Source organism: Dinoponera quadriceps, unplaced genomic scaffold, assembly GCF_001313825.1.
Source record: "Dinoponera quadriceps isolate SergipeBrazil2010 unplaced genomic scaffold, ASM131382v1 scaffold386, whole genome shotgun sequence".
Taxonomy (NCBI): Eukaryota; Metazoa; Arthropoda; class Insecta; order Hymenoptera; family Formicidae; genus Dinoponera; species Dinoponera quadriceps.
Window position 1 is genome coordinate 117,854 of NW_014554505.1, and position 22,438 is coordinate 140,291.

At 47.2% G+C, this 22,438-nt stretch overlaps 1 protein-coding gene across 4 annotated transcripts in view; it reads left to right on the plus strand.

Moving 5' to 3' along the window:
- The window catches only part of LOC106751600 (spectrin beta chain), a 32,884-nt gene that overhangs the window by 3,091 nt on the left and 7,355 nt on the right, over positions 1–22,438 (plus strand). For 2 of the 4 annotated variants that reach the window (XM_014632536.1, XM_014632538.1), the window contains exons 2-8: positions 10,518–10,706; positions 11,494–17,400; positions 18,225–18,316; positions 18,392–18,496; positions 18,745–18,887; positions 18,967–19,022; positions 19,669–19,725. In XM_014632536.1, coding sequence (XP_014488022.1) covers positions 10,571–10,706; positions 11,494–17,400; positions 18,225–18,316; positions 18,392–18,496; positions 18,745–18,887; positions 18,967–19,022; positions 19,669–19,725 — 6,496 coding nt within the window. In that variant the 5' untranslated portion in view covers positions 10,518–10,570. Of the gene's footprint in view, positions 1–10,517; positions 10,707–11,493; positions 17,401–18,224; positions 18,317–18,391; positions 18,497–18,744; positions 18,888–18,966; positions 19,023–19,668; positions 19,726–21,372; positions 21,496–22,438 lie in introns of all 4 variants that reach the window. The other 2 variants (XM_014632535.1, XM_014632539.1) reach the window with 2 other exon arrangements.

A 22,438-nucleotide genomic window follows, 5' to 3' on the forward strand; every position in this document is an offset into this window, starting at 1 on the left:
TGCGAGAACGTGTACCCGTCTTCGGCATATATTAATAAATTAATGGTGGGACTGACCGCGCCTTGCACAAGGGACTTTTAACATGGGGTGTCGCGCGATTTAACGTTTTGTACAGCTCATGCCCGTATCAGACTACAGGGGAGATTGGATTGAGATTTGGAGAATCAGAACAAAGTTCGCTAAACTTGAGTTAATAAACTTTGCTCTAATCGCCAAATATCAATTTAATCTCAATTCTAATCCGAAGTCCGGACACAGGCTTTAGGCTGCGTGCGGAAACACCGTACTAACGAAGATAGAGCAACATTTAATTGATCAATCACGACGAAAATAACAAAGGTTTCTTTATCATGATTGGTTAATTAAATGCTGCTCCACCCTCAGTGTGATGGTTTCCGAACGCAGCTTTACGGTATTCCCCGCGCGCGGAGACAGGTCGGAAATATTATATTTTGCCGAGAAATTCCGAGAAGTTCGCTGTTGTGTCTCGCATGCGAGTAGTTCATCTTTCAAAATAAGATCGGGTAACTCAATCAGAGACTGTTATACGACACCGTTAATTGAACGGTTTATCCATTTGCCGCGCTCTACAATATTGCGCTCTCATCTCCCTCTTCCGACCATCCCCATCGCTATTTAGAACACCACGTGTGTCAGGAGATGGAAGCTAAGTTCGAGGAGAATGTTTACACACGACACACAGCACGGGACGCGCGCGTTGCGAGTGAAAAAAGATCAAGGTGACGCGATGCATTAATATTAACTGCCGAGTGTATCGCAACGAGGTCGAATCTGATCGCGGGATAGCGCGGATGGCTTTTAACGCGTTAGAAGAGATATATGAATCTCATTATTAACTTGCCGTTTTCCCGGTGCTTTTGTAATCTACCGATAATTCACTTTGATTTAACGTCAGAGTGAATAATGAGAAATCAAGCTGGCATTGGTTTCCCATTACTTTTATTTACAAGAATCAGATTAACCTCTTCTAATAAAAATTTGAATGTGTTACGCGTAATTTATAGGGATACGGGGATTATAAACTACGTTAGACTTACGTTAGGAATGAAAGAAAGAGAATGCGCGATCGCAACGTTAACCGTAGGGAATAATGGACGACTACCACGCGAATGAAAGCCAACGCTATTTTTTACGGCTGCTGTGCTTTCGATCGCTGCGGTGCTTTCTTTTCTATTTACATAACACGGTCGATCCTCGCGAGGCGTAACCGCGCTTTCGTGGAAAACTATCGAACGCGAATAATCTAATCTCCCGCTTTATTTTCAGAGCGGAAAATGCCTCGGTGACGAGAGCACGAAGTTAAATGCGCCTTCGTACATGTACCTTGGATGCGCTCTTCGTCGTGTTTTTACCTGAACGTGTATATGTGTGCGTACGTGCGTGCGTGCGTGCCCGCGTGCACCGGTATTTCTCTCTTTTTATAGAGCGAGAAGCAGGAGGCGTCGTGTCGCGCCGCTCCGCCGACTCGATACCTGCCTCTGATATCGATTTTTTGATAAATCGCTGCGGCTCTCTTCCGTCTCTTGCGGAAAGCCGTTCCGATGCAACCCAGTTTCCAGGCGCGTTGCCGCGTCCGGACTACGCACGCGGAACGCAAAAGTGAGATACGAGGAGTCTTCTTTTTTTTTTTTTTTTTCTTTCTGCGAGCAACCCGCGCGCAATTAGCGCTTGCGAGACTCCCGTGTGCCTCATGAAAATTTCAACCCGATCGAGCGGAGAATTCTGACCGAGTCGGAGTTAGGTATATGATACGCACAAAAACGTAAGCAATAAATAAACTGACTAACCACAGTCGATTATGCTGTCCTATGCGGTCCAAAAATAATTCTTTTCCTCACGGTCCAAAAATAATCGGCTGTGATTGGTCAATTTGCATACGTTTTGGTGTATGTCATGAGCTATACTCGCACATTGACGCGACGACGCGCCTCGTAGCGAAACACAGCGACATTCCGTCCACTAAAATGTTTCGACCAAGTCGCTCTCGACGGGGTAGATTAACGCAAATGCGGACGTGACGTAGCTCCGTGTACCAGTAACAACTACCGGCTATCCGCGCGCGCGTACGGAATAGGGACTTCCATCCGACGTCTCCTCGTGCAATTTCACTTGAATGTCATCTTTGTGCTCGTTTCGAACGACGTTATCCGTTGTCGTGCGCGAAGACATTAAGGATCGTTAGAGGAGTTCGCTTCGAGGGGCACACATGTAATCACCGAGAACTTTCGAAATTGTCGTGAGATATATAAGGGGATCAGCCAGTTCGAATCGGTATTAATCGATGTTAACGTGTAAAAAACACCGTGTGACAAAAATATTTCGATAACTTTATCGATTGATATATTTTTATTTTTAATATTTGCACAAAATTTTATATATCTATACATTTACCAATCCCTATGTGTGTAATAGACTCTGTGTAATAAAGTGTGTAGTACACATTTCGAAATCGTCTTTCGAAGATTGGATTATCACCGTTAAGTAGCGCGAGCGGAAGCGACAAGCAGTTGACAGTTTTCTTTCACGTAAAATTCCTTCCCATTCATTGGCACGTAGAGAACTCAACTGCCGATCTGCCGTCGATCTCGGCAATGATCGCAATCGTTGATTTCGCGCGGATCACGACGAGTGACCTATCTCTCTCTCTCTCTCTCTCTCGCGGAATGCGTCAAGAGCGCGGCTCCGCGTCTTAAAGGCGGTGTCTCTCACTCTCTCGCGACGCTATTTATAATCCGTTCGAAGCGGCGATTCTTCCGTCCGACAACATTAACGTGGCGCTAAGAGCAACGAGGAAATTCGGTGAATCATCGCGCGATTTTCGCTCGCGGCGATACGCGCTACGTGTGCGGAATATTCGCGTCCCGCGGAAAATTATTCCGGGAGAACCGCGGGGAGGGCGCGTCTGAGGAAAAGAGCGCGCGTCAGGGACAGTTTTGACTTTATTCCGCATAATTCATGGTCAAGTGGCCGTCTGTGTCGGGCGGAGCGCGGTCTTTAACGGGCCCGGCGATTCCCGCGCCTCGGCCAAGGAAAGAGCAAACCGGGTCAACCAACGAGGGCGTTCACCCCCCGCACAGTAGGACCAAAGATCCTTACAAGCGGGCAAAACCTTTCCTTCATCGCGCACGCTGTATGATTTTAATCCGCCATTGTGTATGGTTCTAGTTGATTTGTAATATACAATACCTCCGAACATCCCTCATCAATCATAATAACCTGTGGTCTGCGAGAAAATGTATTTCTTGATATACACACAAGTGCATCAAGAAGATTGAATTATATCGGAATCACAATTTCTTTCCTCTTTCGAATATATTTGTAAAATTCATATTTTTAACGTATTTCGTACTTTTTAAAGTTCTCGGAACCACCGAAATATATAATAAGACATTATTTTCTCATTATCTCGAAATTATAAGCACCTGTTTCTCTGTAATCATCTACTTCGTAAATGTAAAATCGTAAAATTTAAATAGTTTTCACTTTCGTTTTTTGTTTCGTTATTATTTTTCTGGAACTTATAAGGCTTCCGTGCTCGTTGTTTCAGCGTTACCGTTTTACGCGGTATGAATAAAAATGTGAGATTCAGGCTGCAAGAATGCGTTCCTTTTCGAACGCAGTTGAGACGACGCTTAGAATATTAGTCATTGTCTTGCTCAAAGCGCTCATTTTATAGTCTCCAGCTGGAGACGCCAGTTCTCACGTTGAAGTCTGTGCACTTCGCTATCCTTAGCTACACGAAATTTTTGCAATACAAGTTGATCCCAGCCGTGAAAAATTAACGTCCCGCGTCGCTTTCTCGCCGGCATGAAAAAAGACGTCGATAAACAATCGTGCGATGATTCGAGATTGGTTGCAAGGTAAGCGAACGTGAATAAATTTACTTCGTCGTCGATTCGTCGAATGCAAGGAAGCCAACCGTAACATTGTAACGAATCGGGTGCCAACATCGGGTGGCGTGGCTATCTCTCTACCCCCGGCGAATCAAGCATCGGCTCTCGAAATCTTGTTAGCTTCCAGTTTCCTGTGCATAGTGGGATATTGAAAACTGGGTCATCGCAAGGGCGTTTACCTACGCTTCATGCCTCGACGATTCCTCCCTTCGATAAAAGCTCGAAGCGGCGGGACGCGTCTCCAGCGGAGTACAATTGTGTGTACGAGTGTGTGACACAGCCTCCGCGATTATAATCTCGCACTACCTACAGTCGATTTTAGTTCCGGTGAGAGCCCACTCGCGTGAATTCCGACACCAAATCGGAACAATCGAGCGTGAGCCGTGGACATTCCTTTATCTATTCGAAAAAGAAAAGAAATTGTGTGATTTTACGTAATTAATATGATATATATTAACACGTTGAGTGCCGCTTTGATTTCCTTTGATCGTACAAAAAATTGTGTAGATGCAATTAATTATATTTTATATGTAACTTAACAAAACACGATAATATCATAGTGCCGATCACGAGTGACCCTCACGGCATTCAACGTGTTATAAAAAAACGCATATTAAAAAAATACAAACATTAAGTATATTGAAGTTATTATATAAGGAAAGGGAGAGCAATAACTATTACCACCTTAAATATTTTCGAAAAATAAAAATATTTTATCGACGACTAAATGAAAATCGGTCAAGTTTATAGGTGTTCGAAATGATGACCATTGATATCAATGCAATTCCTATTAGATTAATTTTTTTACTACTCTCATATCTCGAAGATATTCAAGGTAGTAATAGTTATTGCCTCGCCTCAATGTTGAACATTAATCGATTAAAATTTTAGTTGATTAAAATAACCTATTAATTAATAATCGAAATTAGTCAATCTCATACATGTAATGTGAGTTATTTAATCGATTAATGATATTAATTATTAATCAGTGTAGAATTAATGGAAACAAAGTAATTGATTAACACTTAATCGTTAGATGATTTTAATAAACTAAAATTCTAACCGATTAATGCCCGACACCTCGTGTATATTTCTTCTGTGTATGTGTATTTTCGTTGTCGTTTATCCAAATAGAAGATATAATATTATATGCGGTTGTGTAAGTAAATTTAAACAAAGTGCCCGTTTCATGATGAAATCCCGCGTCGTTATCAGCTCAACTTAGATACGTCCGGCCAGTTTTGTCACTCGATACGAATTTGCCGCGATGATCTTATTCTCGTCGGGGAATATTTTCTACATATATCCCGCGATAAATCAACAGTTGCTATGATTGTAGGTCAATTTATATACCCAGCGACTTCGACAGAGTTGTGTGTACATAATATTTTATCTAGGCGGAGCACGATTGAGTGCTGTCGCGCTTTATCGTTACCGATACGCGATTTCATCCACAGCAGAGTAATCTGCCCTGTGCCATCCGCGCGTTTTTTATATCCGCATCACTATAATTATTGAAAATTGTCGTTCACGATAATGATATCAGTCGATCGAGACGATTCTATGTAGTCGACATTTATTTTGCTGCAGATATTTGAAGTGGCTAACACTATCTCTGTGTGTTCATGTTCCTTCTATAATTAAGATAAAATAATCTCAAGCTGATGTAGCTTCATCTGCAATATACGACGACCATGTTTCTGTTACGTTTGCGTCATCTCTCCTCTCAAGAGATTGTTATTCTCCCGTATTGTCGAATTACCCGCTCGATTGAATTTGCCTTTAACGAGAGCCCCTAAAGGAACGTTATTGTTTAAATAAATGTCGCACGTAGTGAAGGGAGAAATGTTTTTGCTAAGAGAACGCGTCCGGTTTCTTAAATAGATCAGGATAGATATTCTCGGGTTAAAGGTTAAAATCACAGGTAGAATGTCGGGGGTTTCTGCAGGTGTTCGGTGTATACGTCGCGAACACCGGCGCCACGGTGACTCCAGTGGAAAATCAATAACCTAGCGTTGTGTGTGTGTGTGTGTGTGTGTGTGTATATATATATATATGGGTGTGTACGTATGTGTATGTACGTATATGTGTGTATGCCCTGTTCATCTTACCTTCGGCCGTTGCGACGGCGATGCCTTGCTTATAGCTGGGTCTTTTGTGGACGACAGCGAACCGAGTTACAAACGCGGGCCGTTTCAAGTGCGACTTAATTTGCATAGCGCGCCGATTAGACCGGATCGTTTTGTGTATCCTGTTATAGGCTGACTTAAAAATAGATGCAAAGCTAAGAAGTCATCGTGGCGCTTATCTGCGCGCGATTCGCTCGATAGAGACAAAAATACGTAACAGCGAGATTCTGTGAAGAACAATGATGACGCGCGCTTTGCTCTTCTTGTTGACGCAATAGTGATATTAAAATCCCTCGGAGATACTTGTGCACTTTTAATCGTTATGTAACAACTAATAAAAAGAATTTCGACGCTTTGCACACTTCTTGACGAGGGATACCTTTTCAAAAGAGATTAACACTTGAGATAATACATTATTGAAAAAGCAAGCGCACGGATAGCGGATTTGTAGGATGACACGGAAATGTCGAACGATTGGATTGTATATTTGCCGATTGTAGAGAGACCTTCTAGAATTCCAATTTTCGCGATTATCTCCTCAGACGTCATGTGACTATTATGTGCTCTCAGTAAAGTTGCTTGACTGTTATCTCCGGTCGCTCATTCAAGGTTTCTATTCGTATAATCCAGAATTTTCAATATTATCTGGTCCGTTTTGTTGACTGTTATTCAAAGACTACATTTTCCGTAGTCTCTTGTATGACGCGCTCCGATTTGTACTTTCGATTATTATTCTTTTATTTTACTGTGAATTTGAAATACACAAAAAGGGTTAACGCTGACGATTGATTTCTTGATTGCGATTTGTACTTTTCTTTCTCTCACCGAGTAGCGATGACGTAATTTTTCCCTAGGGTAGAAAAATGAAAAGTGAAGATTTTAAAATGCTTTCAAATGAGAAAATTTGCATTTTCCATGCTAGAAGAAGAGATTCTCGATCGACTTCCAATGAGTCATGAATCTTTTCCTCTAACGTGAACGTGAGATTAGATTGAGGCGTTTTAAAATTCTCTCTTGTTTTTTCTTTTTTTTTTTTTTAGTAAACTTTGTAATCATGACAATATGTATCACACTTCGTCGAAGAACTGTAGGAAGTTTTTCGCACCCGCGTTAATGAAAAAAACGGGCTAAGTCCATGACAGAGCTGTAGAAATCCGTCTCGACTCGCGTCAAAGCAATGTGAAGATTCACGGTGCATACAGAGACCAGCTGTTCTCGTCTCGATGCACAATGAGCTTCTTGTTTTCCGTTTTCGCTTCTCCCTGTCAAAGAGGAGTCGTTATGACAGTACATGTACACATACACACACACGTTCCGCACGCGCGATCGAAATTGAGGTGGATCGCCGGAGGTAGTTAATATAGCCTGTTGTTATAAAAATCTCGTCTACACCAACGCTTTCCTCGCGAGCTTCTTTATATACATTCGCCGTCGTATATTCAATGCATCGTCATAATAGCAGAGAAGAAAAGAAAAGAACGGTTGTCCGGTCGGTCCCTTCAGACGTCGCTTTTGCTGAGTTAAACGTGTTCCGAGAACAGAAGAAAAGGAACATGTCCGGGATCATCGAGTTGAACATACGTTACAATCGGAAAGACAAAACACGCAAGTTGCAAAATAAAAAAAAGATAACATCAAAATTTAAACTCTTCGCTATCTTACGCTGTTTTGTCTCAATTTCGGCTTGATCGAGGAAATCTTTAAAATTCTTTTCCATTTACGGTCTTAACCCTTGGACTTGCATGTCTCCGCCTCTCGGGTGCAGAAGTGTAGCAAGTGCTGGCGGTAAACTTAACCTTCCCCGATTATTGTGTCATTCACTTCGTGATTCATTTCACTCCGCCCACCACGATACCAAGGCACTAATCTATACGTTCCCACTACCGCTGATGCCAGCTGCCATTAAGTATGACGGCACTCGCGTAATTGCTCTTAATTCGTCGTAAGTAACCGTCCAGACATTTAAGAATGTCATTCATACTCGCGCGCTTCAGACTTTCGTAGTCGCTCGGACGGGAAGCGTCGATCTCGTCACGAAACGATCTGCTCTCTCTCTGCTCACATCGCGACGACGATACCCCCACGTAGACGATATCGAGAACCTGTTGTACGTTGCGTAATGGATCGTAAAAATCATCGGCGCATCTGGTAGCGTTTTCAGTTCCTCAGGGCATGTTCGCGAATGCGGCGTGTTACCGCGCAGTTATTCCTCTCTGATGTCGCATGTTCATTATTAGACGGCCATATCGGCTTACCGTGGTTTTCCTTGAGTTTTTGCGTGGATGCCCGCATGAAAGTGCACGTCGCGCGTTGCGTTACACCGGTGTGTACGTACGGTCCCTCGAGAGAAAATACCGTCGCGACGTTTATCTTGCGATAACTGCGGCAGAAATCGTTGTACGTTATCAGTTCATTAATCGGTAAGCACCGTTCGCGTCGTCGACCGTTGTAAATTAGACGAAGCGTTTCATCGTGGGCGTCATCCGAAATTATGCCGCCCTGTCTTAATGCTTGAATCATGATGATGACGGAATTTCTCTCTCGGTCTCTCATGGTAAACTAGCGTTGACCGCGAATAGCTATTTGCGCGCGATTAATTTGAAATTTAAATGAGGACGAGAAAATAGTTTAATTAAAAATATAACCCGTGATCTGAATTTACGTTATATCATCTTATGATTAAATTTTCAATTTTATTCTTATAAAATGAAAATTGCAAAATGAATCGTTATAAAATAGAAATTAACAGAGTTTCTAAATTAAAAAATGCGAAATTCTGCTAATCACCATATGTGCAATTATGAGATTGATAGAAAAATGCAGCTCTCGGTCGCATTTTCTTTACATGACGAATTCTTCTTTCAAGTTGCACAGTGCAGCAATATGCACAGGGTGTTTCATAACGTGTGGATATAATTTCGGAAATGAATTCAGAACACAGAAATAGCAAAAAGTTTATATAAACATTTACTGACTTTGTTTCCGAGTCACAGATATTTTCGTATTTCATTAATGCTTGTTAGGTTTATTAATTTTATTAAGTCACTAAATTTAAATCCATCGAATTTTTGCACATACGGCTATTTGAAATCTATGGTTTACAATACAACAATAGACAACGCTGATTCCGCCAGCTTATTGAAGAAGGTTGGCATCGAATCAGAACAACACCCGGAATATTCGAACGTATTAAAAGATCAGTGATAAGACCTTCAGAAGGCTTTCAAACCTAAGGTGTGGTCACTTTCTTTAACTACAGGAGTGTGTGAAGACGCTATGTTAGCTCGGATTGTAACGAGAATTAATGAAACATGAAAACGTCTGTCACGAAACCTCGGAATGAAGGTCAGATAAGACAAATATTTGTATGAACGTTTTGCGTTATTTTTATATCGTGAATTCATTTCTGAAATTATGCCGACGTATTATGAAACAGCCTGTGCATAATTTTATATTATAATATATTATATTTCCAAATATAATTATATATATTTACATTTGTGGAGAGTCGACGCGTAGAAAATATTTAAGCCAAATTATTTACCGTGATATTTTACTTCTCACCGAGATAGCATGTGGCGCATTTTACATAACAAATTAAATTACAAGGCGACCGCGATTCGCGTGCGAAAACCGAAGAAAAAAAAGGAACCGATACGCCAACGACATACGGTATTTCGTGAAAGACGACGCTACGCCAATGTCAGCCGGCGAACATTTACCTTGCCGTTGCTGGCCTTTACACGTCGGGGCCCGGCGTCGACGCCGATGCTATGCGGTGTGTATTTCGCGTGTGTGACATCATTCGCGTGATGTAATCGTTGGTGAGGTGGTAACGTCGTCGAGCGTCTCCCACGCGGCGCGCGCGCGCGGACACGTAAACGCATTTATTAAAACGCAGACACACGTGAAAGAGCGAGCGTATGACTTGCGGCTGGTGTATGTTTAACGGCGCAACGTCACGATGCTTCGTGACACTGTAAAATTCGTACGGTATACCGAAGAAGGCGGAAATAAGCGGAGGAAAGCGTCCCCCTGCACGTTACAATCGGGCGTCGTTACACAACATCGATCTGCGTCTAAAGTCTCTCCCTTGTTCTCCGTTATTTGTTTAATTATTAAGCACCGTTAGACCTCCGCCGTGCAGGTAAGCGGAGAAGATAAGATTACCTTGCAATTCTTATCTGCACGCGGAAAGACCGTCGCGAGCTGTGACCGAGTAAGCTCGCCGAGACACGTTCTGTTTCTGGGCGTTGTTGCTCGCCCGTCGCGAGCGCGTGGGCAGCAGGAGGAAGAGATTCCTATGATTATTATACGTCCTCGTTTATTTTATGCCTGGCTACGCGTCTCTCAGACCCGTGAGATCGAATAGATGCAATGCGTAAAGTAACATATAACGTAATACATAAGGTAATACATCATGTTCGCAGGGGAGAGAACGGATGGTACTTGACGGTACTCTCTTTTGCTTCAGGTGCACCCTTTTAAGGGGTTAGGCAGAAGTGAGCTGTTGGTCTGATTGACAAAATGACGACCGACATCTCGGTGGTGCGCGGGGGTTGGGACCCCACGCTACAACAAGAGATTGTCGACGAGTACGAATACGACGGGGGAAACTCGAGTTCGAGACTTTTCGAGCGCTCACGCATCAAGGCGTTAGCTGGTAAACCGATTAACGTTTTGCATACCGTTTTGTCGCGTTACATTTACGTTACATACGATTAGTGCTTCCCTCTTTCTCTGGTAGGCTCTTTTTACTCCGAAAATTTCCGGACAGGAGAGAGTTTGATTTTTTTTCTTCCACGATGAATACGACGATCTTAATGTTCTGTCTATGTTTGATCTCGAAGAACTATATCGTGATTGCGATGAATGGCTGCTAGAAACTACGGATTGCGTCTAGGAAATTGTACGGCCGAGCTATCAATGCCACATCCTTCTGATAATCGCGCGTAATCAAGAATTTGATAATTTTCAGCATGTTCTCAGCAGTTGTATCTCGAACTAGCTTGAGAATGGTGGTCATTAAAATCGCGCGTGCAATGCATTTTTTAATTAAAAGCGTCAAATACATTCAGAACAGTTGAACCAATTAGTACATTGACCGGATCAATCGACGAGAATAATATAGATCGTTGTTTTTCATGCGTTTAAAAGTGAGAATCTACAATATCTACAATAAACATCTCGAAACATCGCGGTGTTTGAAAGATGGACTTTGATAAAATAGTGCTCGATCTTCGAGGTAATCTTACATTAATTGTTTCTCGAGTCTGTCTCTCTATTAATAGAATGTAATTATTCATGATTCATATCAACCACGCGTAATTTAATTACGCCTGAAATCAATAGCAAATAAATAATACGCTCGCGCTTGACGAAGCGTCGACCGACTCGCTCTTTAAACGGCTAACATTAAGACCAACCATCCTCGTGACCTTCTCCACCAGGTGAGCGTGAATTAGTGCAAAAGAAGACTTTCCAGAAATGGGTCAACTCCCACTTAGTGCGGTGCTCCTGCCGGATCGGCGATCTCTACGTCGATCTGCGGGACGGCAAGATGCTGATCAGGCTGCTGGAGATCCTGTCGGGTGAGCGTCTGCCGCGGCCCACCAAGGGCAAGATGCGGATACATTGCCTGGAGAACGTGGACAAGGCGCTGCAGTTCCTGCGCGAGCAGCGGGTGCATCTGGAGAACATGGGCTCGCACGATATCGTGGACGGTAATCCGCGGCTCAGCCTGGGCCTGATCTGGACGATAATCCTGCGATTCCAGATCCAGGATATCACGATCGAGGAGACGGACAATCAGGAGACCAAGTCCGCGAAGGACGCCCTACTGCTGTGGTGTCAGATGAAGACCGCGGGCTACCATAACGTGAACGTGAGGAATTTCACGACCTCGTGGCGCGACGGCTTGGCCTTCAACGCCATCATTCACAAGCACCGTCCGGATCTGATACAATTCGAGAAGCTCTCCAAGTCGAACGCTATCTACAATCTGAACAACGCGTTCAACGTCGCCGAGGATAAGCTCGGTCTTACGAAGCTCTTGGACGCCGAGGACATCTTCGTCGATCATCCGGACGAGAAGTCCATCATAACGTACGTTGTCACATACTACCATTACTTCTCGAAGATGAAGCAGGAGACGGTGCAGGGTAAGAGGATCGGCAAGGTGGTCGGCATCGCGATGGAGAACGACCGCATGATACACGAGTACGAGAGCCTCACCAGCGACCTGCTCCGTTGGATCGAGGCCACCATAGAGGCCCTCGGCGATCGCAGATTCGCCAACTCGCTGGTTGGTGTTCAGTCGCAGCTCTCGCAATTCTCGAATTACCGCACCGTGGAGAAGCCGCCCAAGTTCGTGGAGAAGGGCAACCTGGAGGTGCTGTTGTTCACCTTGCAGTCGAAGATGCGCGCGAACAACCAGAAGCCGTACACACCCAAGGAGGGCAAGATGATATCCGACATCAACAAGGCTTGGGAGCGACTGGAGAAGGCGGAGCACGAGCGCGAGTTGGCGCTGCGAGAGGAGCTGATTCGTCAGGAAAAGCTCGAGCAGCTGGCGGCTCGGTTCAATCGGAAGGCTAGCATGCGCGAGACCTGGCTGTCGGAGAACCAACGGCTGGTCTCGCAGGACAACTTCGGCTTCGACCTGGCCGCGGTGGAGGCCGCCGCTAAGAAGCACGAGGCCATCGAGACCGACATATTCGCGTACGAGGAGCGCGTGCAGGCGGTGATGGCGGTCTCGCAGGAGCTCGAGGCGGAGAATTACCACGACATCGAGCGCATCAACGCGCGCAAGGACAACGTACTCAGACTGTGGAATTACCTGTTGGAGCTGCTGCGCGCCCGGCGAATGCGGCTGGAGCTGTCGCTGCAGCTGCAGCAGAACTTCCAGGAGATGCTGTACATCCTCGACAGCATGGAGGAGATCAAGATGAGGCTGCTGACCGACGATTACGGCAAGCACCTGATGGGCGTGGAGGATCTGCTGCAGAAGCATTCGCTCGTCGAGGCGGACATCAACGTGCTCGGCGAGCGCGTCAAGGCCGTTGTCCAACAGAGTCAGAGATTCCTAGAGCATGGAGAAGGCTATCGACCGTGTGACCCGACCATCATCGTCGAGCGCGTGCAACAACTCGAGGGCGCGTACGCCGAGCTGGTTAGACTGGCGGTCGAGCGTCGTGCCAGGCTCGAGGAATCTCGGAAGCTGTGGCAATTCTATTGGGACATGGCCGACGAGGAGAATTGGATCAAAGAGAAGGAGCAGATCGTGTCGACGGGTGACATCGGCCACGATCTCACCACCATCAACTTGCTGTTGTCCAAGCACAAGGCGCTGGAGAATGAGATACAGTCGCATGAGCCGCAGCTCATGTCGGTCGCCGCGGTCGGCGACGAGCTGGTGCGCCAACAGCACTTCGGCTCCGACCGTATTCAAGAGAGACTTCAGGAGATACTGGCCATGTGGAATCACTTGCTGGACTTGGCGGCCTTCAGGAGGAAACGCCTCGAGGAAGCCGTCGATTATCACCAGCTCTTCGCGGACGCGGACGACATCGACATCTGGATGCTGGACACCTTGCGGCTCGTCTCGTCCGAGGACGTCGGCAGGGACGAGGCGAACGCGCAGTCGTTGCTGAAGAAGCACAAGGACGTGACGGACGAGCTGAAGAACTACGCGACGACCATCGAACAGCTTCACCAGCAGGCGTCCTCGTTGGGCGAGCAGGACGCCAAGTCGCCGGAGGTCTTGGAGAGACTGACCTCGATAGACTCCCGATACAAGGAGCTGCTGGAGCTGGCCAAGCTGCGCAAGCAGAGGCTGCTGGACGCGTTGTCCCTGTACAAGGTGTTCAGCGAGACCGACGGGGTCGAGCAATGGATCGGCGAGAAGAACAGGATGCTCGACACGATGGTGCCCGCCAAGGACATCGAGGACGTGGAGATCATGAAGCACCGGTACAACGGCTTCGAGAAGGAGATGAACGCGAACGCTTCCCGCGTCGCCGTGGTCAATCAGCTCGCCCGGCAGCTTCTGCACGTCGAGCATCCGAACTCGGAGCAGATAATCGCCCGGCAAAACGAGCTGAATCAGAAGTGGGCCGAGCTGCGCGAGAAAGCGGAGGGCAAGCGCGAGGAGCTCAACTCCGCCCACGGCGTGCAGACCTTCCACATCGAGTGTCGCGAGACCGTGTCTTGGATCGAGGATAAGAAGCGCATCCTGCAGCAGACCGACAGTCTGGAGATGGACCTGACCGGCGTGATGACCCTGCAGCGAAGACTCAGCGGCATGGAGCGCGACTTGGCCGCGATACAGGCCAAGCTGGACGCCCTGGAGAAGGAGGCTCAGGTGATACAGCAGGAGCATCCGGAGGAGGCGGCCGTGATACGCGAGCGAATCGCGCAGATACATCTGATCTGGGAGCAGCTGACGCAGATGCTGAAGGAGCGCGACGCTAAGCTCGAGGAGGCCGGCGACCTTCATCGGTTCTTGCGCGACCTCGACCACTTCCAAGCGTGGCTCACGAAGACGCAGACCGACGTCGCCAGCGAGGACACGCCGACCAGTCTCGCCGACGCCGAGAGACTGCTCACGCAGCATCAGAACATCAAGGAGGAGATCGACAATTACACCGACGACTACCAGAAGATGATGGAGTACGGCGAGAGGCTGACCACGGAGGCCGGCGACGGCGACACGCAGTACATGTTCCTGCGGGAGAGGCTGAACGCGCTCAAGATGGGCTGGGAGGAGCTGCACCAGATGTGGGTGAACCGGCAGAATCTCCTGTCCAACTCGCTGAATCTGCAGGTGTTCGACCGCGACGCGCGACAGGCCGAGGTGTTGCTGTCGCAGCAGGAACACATACTCGCCAAGGACGAGACGCCGGCGAACTTCGAGCAAGCGGAACACATGATCAAGCGGCACGAGGCCTTCATGACCACCATGGACGCGAACGACGAGAAGATCAACTCGGTCGTGCAGTTCGCCGGCCGCCTCGTCGACGAGGGACACTTCGCCGCCGACAAAGTGAAGAAGAAGGCCGAGAGCATCAACGAGCGCCGGCGGGTGAATCGCGAGAAGGCCAATCAGCTGATGGAGAAGCTGAAGGATCAGCTGCAGCTGCAGATGTTCCTGCAGGACTGCGAGGAGCTCGGCGAGTGGGTGCAAGAGAAACATATCACTGCCCAAGACGAGACGTACCGAAGCGCCAAGACCGTTCACAGCAAGTGGACCCGCCATCAGGCGTTCGAGGCGGAGATCGCCAGCAACAAGGACCGCCTGCAGCAGCTGCAGCAGGCCGCCGACGAATTGATCCAGCAGAAGCCGGACTTGGCCGAGATCATAAAGCCGAAGGTGGCCGAATTGGCCGACCAGTTCGTGGAGCTGGAGACGACCACTCACGACAAGGGCGAGCGACTGTTCGACGCGAATCGCGAAGTACTGATACACCAGACCTGCGACGACATCGACTCGTGGATGAACGAGCTGGAGAAGCAGATAGAGAGCACCGACACCGGCTCCGACCTCGCGTCCGTCAACATACTCATGCAGAAGCAACAGATGATCGAGACGCAGATGGCGGTGAAGGCGCGACAAGTCACCGAGCTCGACAAGCAGGCTGAACACCTGCAGCGCACCGTGCCCGACGACAAGATGGAGGAGATCAAGTGCAAGAAGGAGAAGGTCGCCCAGCGATTCGCCCAGCTGAAGGCGCCGCTGATCGACCGCCAACGGCACCTGGAGAAGAAGAAGGAGGCCTTCCAGTTCCGGCGCGACGTCGAGGACGAGAAACTGTGGATCGCGGAGAAGATGCCGCAGGCGACGAGCAGCGAATACGGCACTTCGCTGTTCAACGTTCACATGCTGAAGAAGAAGAATCAGTCGTTGCGCACCGAGATCGAGAATCACGAGCCCAGGATCAATCTGGTCTGCAACAACGGGCAGAAGCTGATCGACGAGGGCCACGAGGACAGTTCCGAGTTCCAGAAGCTGATATCCGAGCTGACGGAGAAGTGGCGGGAGTTGAAGGACGCCGTCGACGACAGGAACAGGCACTTGCTGCAGAACGAGAAGGCGCAGCAGTACTTCTTCGACGCCACCGAGGCCGAGTCGTGGATGAGCGAGCAGGAGTTGTACATGATGGTCGAAGATCGCGGCAAGGACGAGATCTCCGCGCAGAACCTGATGAAGAAGCACGAATCGCTGGAGCACGCCGTCGAGGATTACGCGGAGACGATCCGCCAGCTCGGGGAGACCGCCCGGCAGCTTATCAACGATCAGCACCCGTTGGGCGATCAGATCGCGGTGAAGCAGTCGCAGGTGGACAAACTGTACGCCGGACTGAAGGATCTCGCGGGCGAACGTCGCGCGAAACTCGACGAGGCGCTCCAGCTGTTCATGTTGAATCGCGAGGTCGACGACCTGGAGCAGTGGATCGCGGAGAGAGAATTGGTCGCCAGCAGCCACGAGTTGGGCCAGGATTACGATCACGTCACCTTGCTGTGGGAGAGATTCAAGGAGTTCGCCCGCGACACCGAGGCGATCGGCTCCGAAAGGGTGGAGGCCGTCAACGGCATCGCCGATTCTCTGATCGCCACCGGCCACTCGGACGCAGCCACGATCGCCGAATGGAAGGACGGTCTGAACGAGGTCTGGCAGGACCTGCTCGAGCTGATCGAGACCCGCACTCAGATGCTGGTGGCCAGTCGCGAGCTGCACAAGTTCTTCCACGACTGCAAGGACGTGCTCGGCAGGATCCTGGAGAAACAGAACGCCATGTCTGACGAGCTGGGCCGCGACGCCGGCTCGGTGTCGGCGCTCCAGCGTAAGCACGCCAACTTCATTCAGGATCTGTCGACGTTGCAGAGCCAGGTGACGCAGATCGAGGAGGAGTCCGCTAAACTGCAGGCGAGCTACGCCGGCGACAAGGCGCAGGAGATCACGAATCGCGAGGCCGAGGTGGTCGCGGCGTGGAACAATCTGCAGTCCCTGTGCGAAGGCAGACGCACCAAGCTCGAGGACACCGGCGACCTCTTCAAGTTCTTCAACATGGTCAGAACGCTGATGATCTGGATGGACGACGTGGTGCGCCAGATGAACACGTCCGAGAAGCCGCGCGACGTCGCCGGCGTCGAGCTGCTCATGAACAATCACCAGAGCCTGAAGGCGGAGATCGACGCCAGGGAGGATAATCTGATGGCGTGCATCAATCTCGGCAAGGACCTGTTAGCTAGAAACCATTACGCGAGCGCGCAGATTAAGGAGAAACTGGCCGCATTAACGGACCACAGAAACGCGCTGTTGCACCGATGGGAGGAACGCTGGGAGAATTTACAGCTCAGTAAGGATTACAATTCATTTGCTACTCACGGCGTACTTAAGCCACTTGCACGTATCATTACATGCCTTTGAAAAATATACCCTTGTTACTAAAATGATTTTTTTACTGAATCCAAGTACAAATATATAAAAAGTATATACAATTTAATCTTTTCACTTGAGCGTTATTTTAACGATTTTTCAAAGTGAAGAGATAAGTATTCTATATTTAGATTATGTGAACGATTAAATCGTGATTAAAAATCCATATATTGCCTCCTAAGTGTTTACAGGTATTATGTTGTCCACATAAAACTTATATTGTGATAAAAGCAACGTAAAATATTAAATTCCGGTTTCTATCCCCATTTTCAAGAATGTTCTTTCTGGTGACATTTTTAGCATTTTTGTTTACATTACTAATGCTCAAAAATTTATACACTTTTGGCAAATTTTTTCTTCCCATTCAAAATCCGTTGTTTGCTCACTATCGGCATCATGACTATCAGAATTTATCGGAATAATACGTCCCTGTGTCATGGGTTTAATTACATCTTCACTAGAATTAGAATTACCTCGTCTGTATTAAATCTTGCCATTTTTTCGCTTAACGTCTTTATATTGCCTTTCTAAGAACAACTTTAATGCCCCTTGCCTACTGTACTGGTCATTGACTCACTGTGAATATGGTCGATATGCGCATATGTGCGCTCTGGTGATAACGTCGACGAAAATTGATCAATGATATTCAATAATATCCCCGATAAATGCACAATCTTGCATTTATCAGCGACTTGTGGACTCGATTTCATATTTCCCTAATACTTTCTTATTTACTTACTGCAGTCTTGGAAGTCTACCAATTCGCCCGAGACGCGGCGGTTGCCGAAGCATGGTTAATTGCTCAAGAGCCGTATCTTATGAGCCAAGAACTTGGTGTAAGTAATCGTTTTCAGACGTCGAGTTGAATTCTTGCTTATGAACGGATCTCTTATGAACGAATGTCTCCGCAGCACACTATCGACGAGGTTGAGAACCTGATCAAGAAGCACGAAGCCTTCGAAAAATCGGCAGCTGCTCAAGAGGAAAGGTTTAGTGCCTTGCACCGACTTACTACTGTGAGTAGATATCCACGGCTGTTCCGTGACTAAGTGCAGGACATCGTAATTGGGAACTTTGGCAAATCAACGGGAATAACAAGAACTTCCCTATCGTGGTGCACGCTACTTAATATGCAAATTTGTCGCGGTCTCTGTGGTATAATTATATGATGATACTCGCGTGTATATATAATTTACGAATGCGGATTATGTGGTTCTGTTTATATATACATATATAAATCTCATCGTATTTTCTCTCAATGCAGTTCGAGTTGAAGGAATTAAAACGACGGGAGCAAGAAAGAGAAGAAGAGGAGAGACGCAAGAAGGAAGAAGCGGCGGCAGCGGAGGCCGCGCGTTTGGCTAAGGCGACGCCCGTTACTAGTCCAGACGAACCACCCAGTGAAAGGTAACGCGTCGATATTTTTTCGCACACGACTATACACAGTCTCTCACGCGATCTCACGAACGAATTTGCTTTGTCGCAGAGCCGAAACAGATGGAGTAACGAGCGGAGAACGCGCCGGAGAAGACGAAGGACACGGTAATATAACTACACCTATCATAACACATGTTTTTGGGTTTACTAATCGATACTGCCGACGATTTGCCGATCGTACCTACTGCCTACCTCATTTTCTAATCGTGCGATCTCGCATTTAGTCTGAAGGGAATGTTGATATCGAGTGTAACATGCCGGTCGATATTCGATAAGCATCTGGAATATAATGTCGAAAGCTTTCTTTACCGGGATCACGCTTGTTCGTATAACTTTTGTTGACTTGTCGCGATAACGGTCTCTGGACGTAGCAGATGTAACCCGAAAAGAGATTAAAAGAGCCAGGGACCCGCGAGTACAGTGTGATGACTTGGTGTTACGACTAAATCCACTAAAATAGTGGGAGATCTTTCTCTCGTCGCGTGATAACTCAATAACGCTCCCGAGTGTTTTGGAATTACGAATACGGTTTGTTCGTATATAAGCATGACATCGCTAACAGCACGTTTATTTCTGCCTCCTCCCACCCACCTACGTTGAATATACCTCATTCCAATCCGTATCGAATCCGTCGCCCACGTCCTTATGTTACCACTACCACCATCATCACGGCCGCCGCCGTCGCCCCGTCGCCTTCCTCCCTCTGCCCCTTGAATGCACCCTAATGCGGCACGGAATGCACGAACCACAGTGGCACATCGCAAGGCTTCCACACGTACACCACAGCCTCAAGACAAGCCCAAGGAAGGTGAGTGTCACGTGATATATGTTCAAATTATCGTAATGTGTAAGAATTAACTTTTACACTGACTATATATATATGTATATGTATGATGTCTCCGCGACTTTTCTACGAGTCTCGATCGTACAGGTTGCCCCCAATCATTTTCCAAACTGGTGATGGATCGTGAGTCATGCCTACTGCAGCCTAGTAGCGGCATTTAACGACGGCTTTGCTCTTCAGATTCACGTTAGCGTTAAGTCCACACGATAATGTCTCTCACATTCTTTCAGCGTCCCTAGCGTATTCCAGATTCTGCACCTATCACTCTCGCTCTCTCAGCCTTTGTCTCTTTCTCTCTCACCCACACGAATCACCATTTATACGCTTTTATTAACATCTTCTTCAGCAGGGAGCTATGACCGAGTTACTCCTGAGAGATGCTCTTTCCGCCACCTGCTGCAGGCTGATAATATAGACAATTAGATTACATTGTTCATCTCTCTTGCACGCACGGTAACAGAGTCACGCGTAGCGATAGTTCGGTAACGTTTTCGACCAACTGTCTTCTTTGTAGCACATCTGTCGTTATCGTTAATTCATAATGTCATTTCTGCTCGATGATCCGTCGCGAGCCATTTCATTCACGCCGCCGGCCCGGTAGGTACATCTGTGCTGTAATCATGTTTCTCATCTCATTCGTCACGGTGCGATCACGGTCGAGCATAGGAACGGTAATACGTAAATACCTTGCCTAAAAGGTAAGCTCCGCACGGAATATCTCGTCCTCGTCCGTCGTATCGAATACGGGAAGCACGAGTTTATGTCCTTTGTGTACGTGTCCAGTTTTCAATGTGTCTTTGCGATACGCATGCTAGATATGTGCGAATCAAGGATCTTTGATGTCGAATCGAATCTCATTTTTTATTCTCGATTCCGAATATCGAACCGAGTCGACGAAATTTCATCCGAATCGAATCGTCGAAACATAATTTTTAATTAACAATATAATTGTGAATTCAACATAAAAAATAGCGAGGGAGGATTCCGGTATTAGAGGAATAGCATTGATTTTGTGATATCGCGATATTAACACTTTAACGGCCGCACGTCTATGCAGTCAAATGTCGCCAGGAGCCGGCAATATTTTCTTCGGCGGTAGCATCACACACATGTTGTGTGAGCGGACAGTAACAGTTGTTCCGGCTATCGCACACATGTTGTGTGAGCGGCCGTTGAAGTGTTAATATTCGATATTTATATCAAACGATTAAAAATTATCACAAATGTTAGCGCTTTTCAATTATCCATAGATTCCTTTGATATCATGAAAATATATTTAAATATGCAAATTTTAATTCGCGTGAATGTGAATAATTCGTACATCTCTAATGCATACGACTGTTGCCAATTGTTCGGTAGAATAATTCCGTAATTGGTCGTTCCAATTTTCTTTTCTATTTTTTTCGTTTTCGATGGTTCAACTCTAACGCGAGGCACGCCTTGTGTAGTTAGCCGTGTATTGATCGAGAGATAATTAATATTGGTATTGTCGCGATGAATGCAATATACGATGCTTTCGTAACGTCGCGCACACACACACACACACACACATGCGCACGATGTGTATACCAGAGTAATACATAGCATGATTTTGTGATTGGTGTGGTGTAGTGCATGCTCAAAAACCCACGCAACTGACTTTACGGGAAGGAGGAACCCCACCTGTCGCACCGACCTCAGCCAAGTCCGCGAAGTCACCGACTTCGCCGCGTGGTCTACCTACAACACCGACAAGTAAGTGTTCACGCTCGTTGTGACCTGTGTCACGTTGGAATTACACGGGAGACCGTTTATTGACGTCAGTTATTACATCACTCGCGACACATTACCGCGACCCGCGCGCAGTCATCGCAGCGGCCGAGCCGCGCTTACTTAATTATCACGAACGAAATAAACGAAACGAACGACGCATCGTCAAACAAATTGTTACATCGTGCTGAAATAATCCTCGCCGGACGCGTTCTTCGCTTGCAGCGGCCCGTAGGGACACGCGGGCCCGTATTTGTCCACGAAGCAGCAAGCCTTCACAACTCTAAGTACCTCGTCCACCGATCGCGGTATCGCCTTGGCATTGATCGTCGCGTGGCGTATGATTCCGTCTTGATCCATGACGAACAAGGCCCGACGCGCGGTCCCTTGCTTCTCGTCCAGCACACCGTAATCCCCCGCGATCTGGTGGCTCTTGTCGGCCAACAGCGGGATTCGCATCTCCCCCAGACCCCCTTGCTTCCGCGGCGTCGTTATCCAGGCGAAGTGCGAGTACTCGGAGTCCGTAGAAACAGCCACCACTTCCGCGTCTGTGTATCAAAGTATGAGAAATTCATGTACAGTAGACTCCATCAATGCTGTCCCATTCCCTGGACATCGGACATTTCCAGTTAAGAGTGTTATTCGTGCATCATGACTGTTGATCATTTGATGAATCGCCAATGGTTTACCAAAATAGCAGTCGAGACGCACAAATGTTCCAAAATAGCACGCCTAATTGGACATTTTCAATGTTACCATGTCTAGGGAGTGGGATAGCATTGATGAAATATACTGTACAAGGAAAGAAATATTTGTAAAAAAATTCATGAAAGAAATATAAAGAATGGACTCGATAGTTATATAGTTGGTGAAACTTGCGATAATTAACGCGTTGAGTGCCATGCTGCTTTCCATTGATCGTATAAAC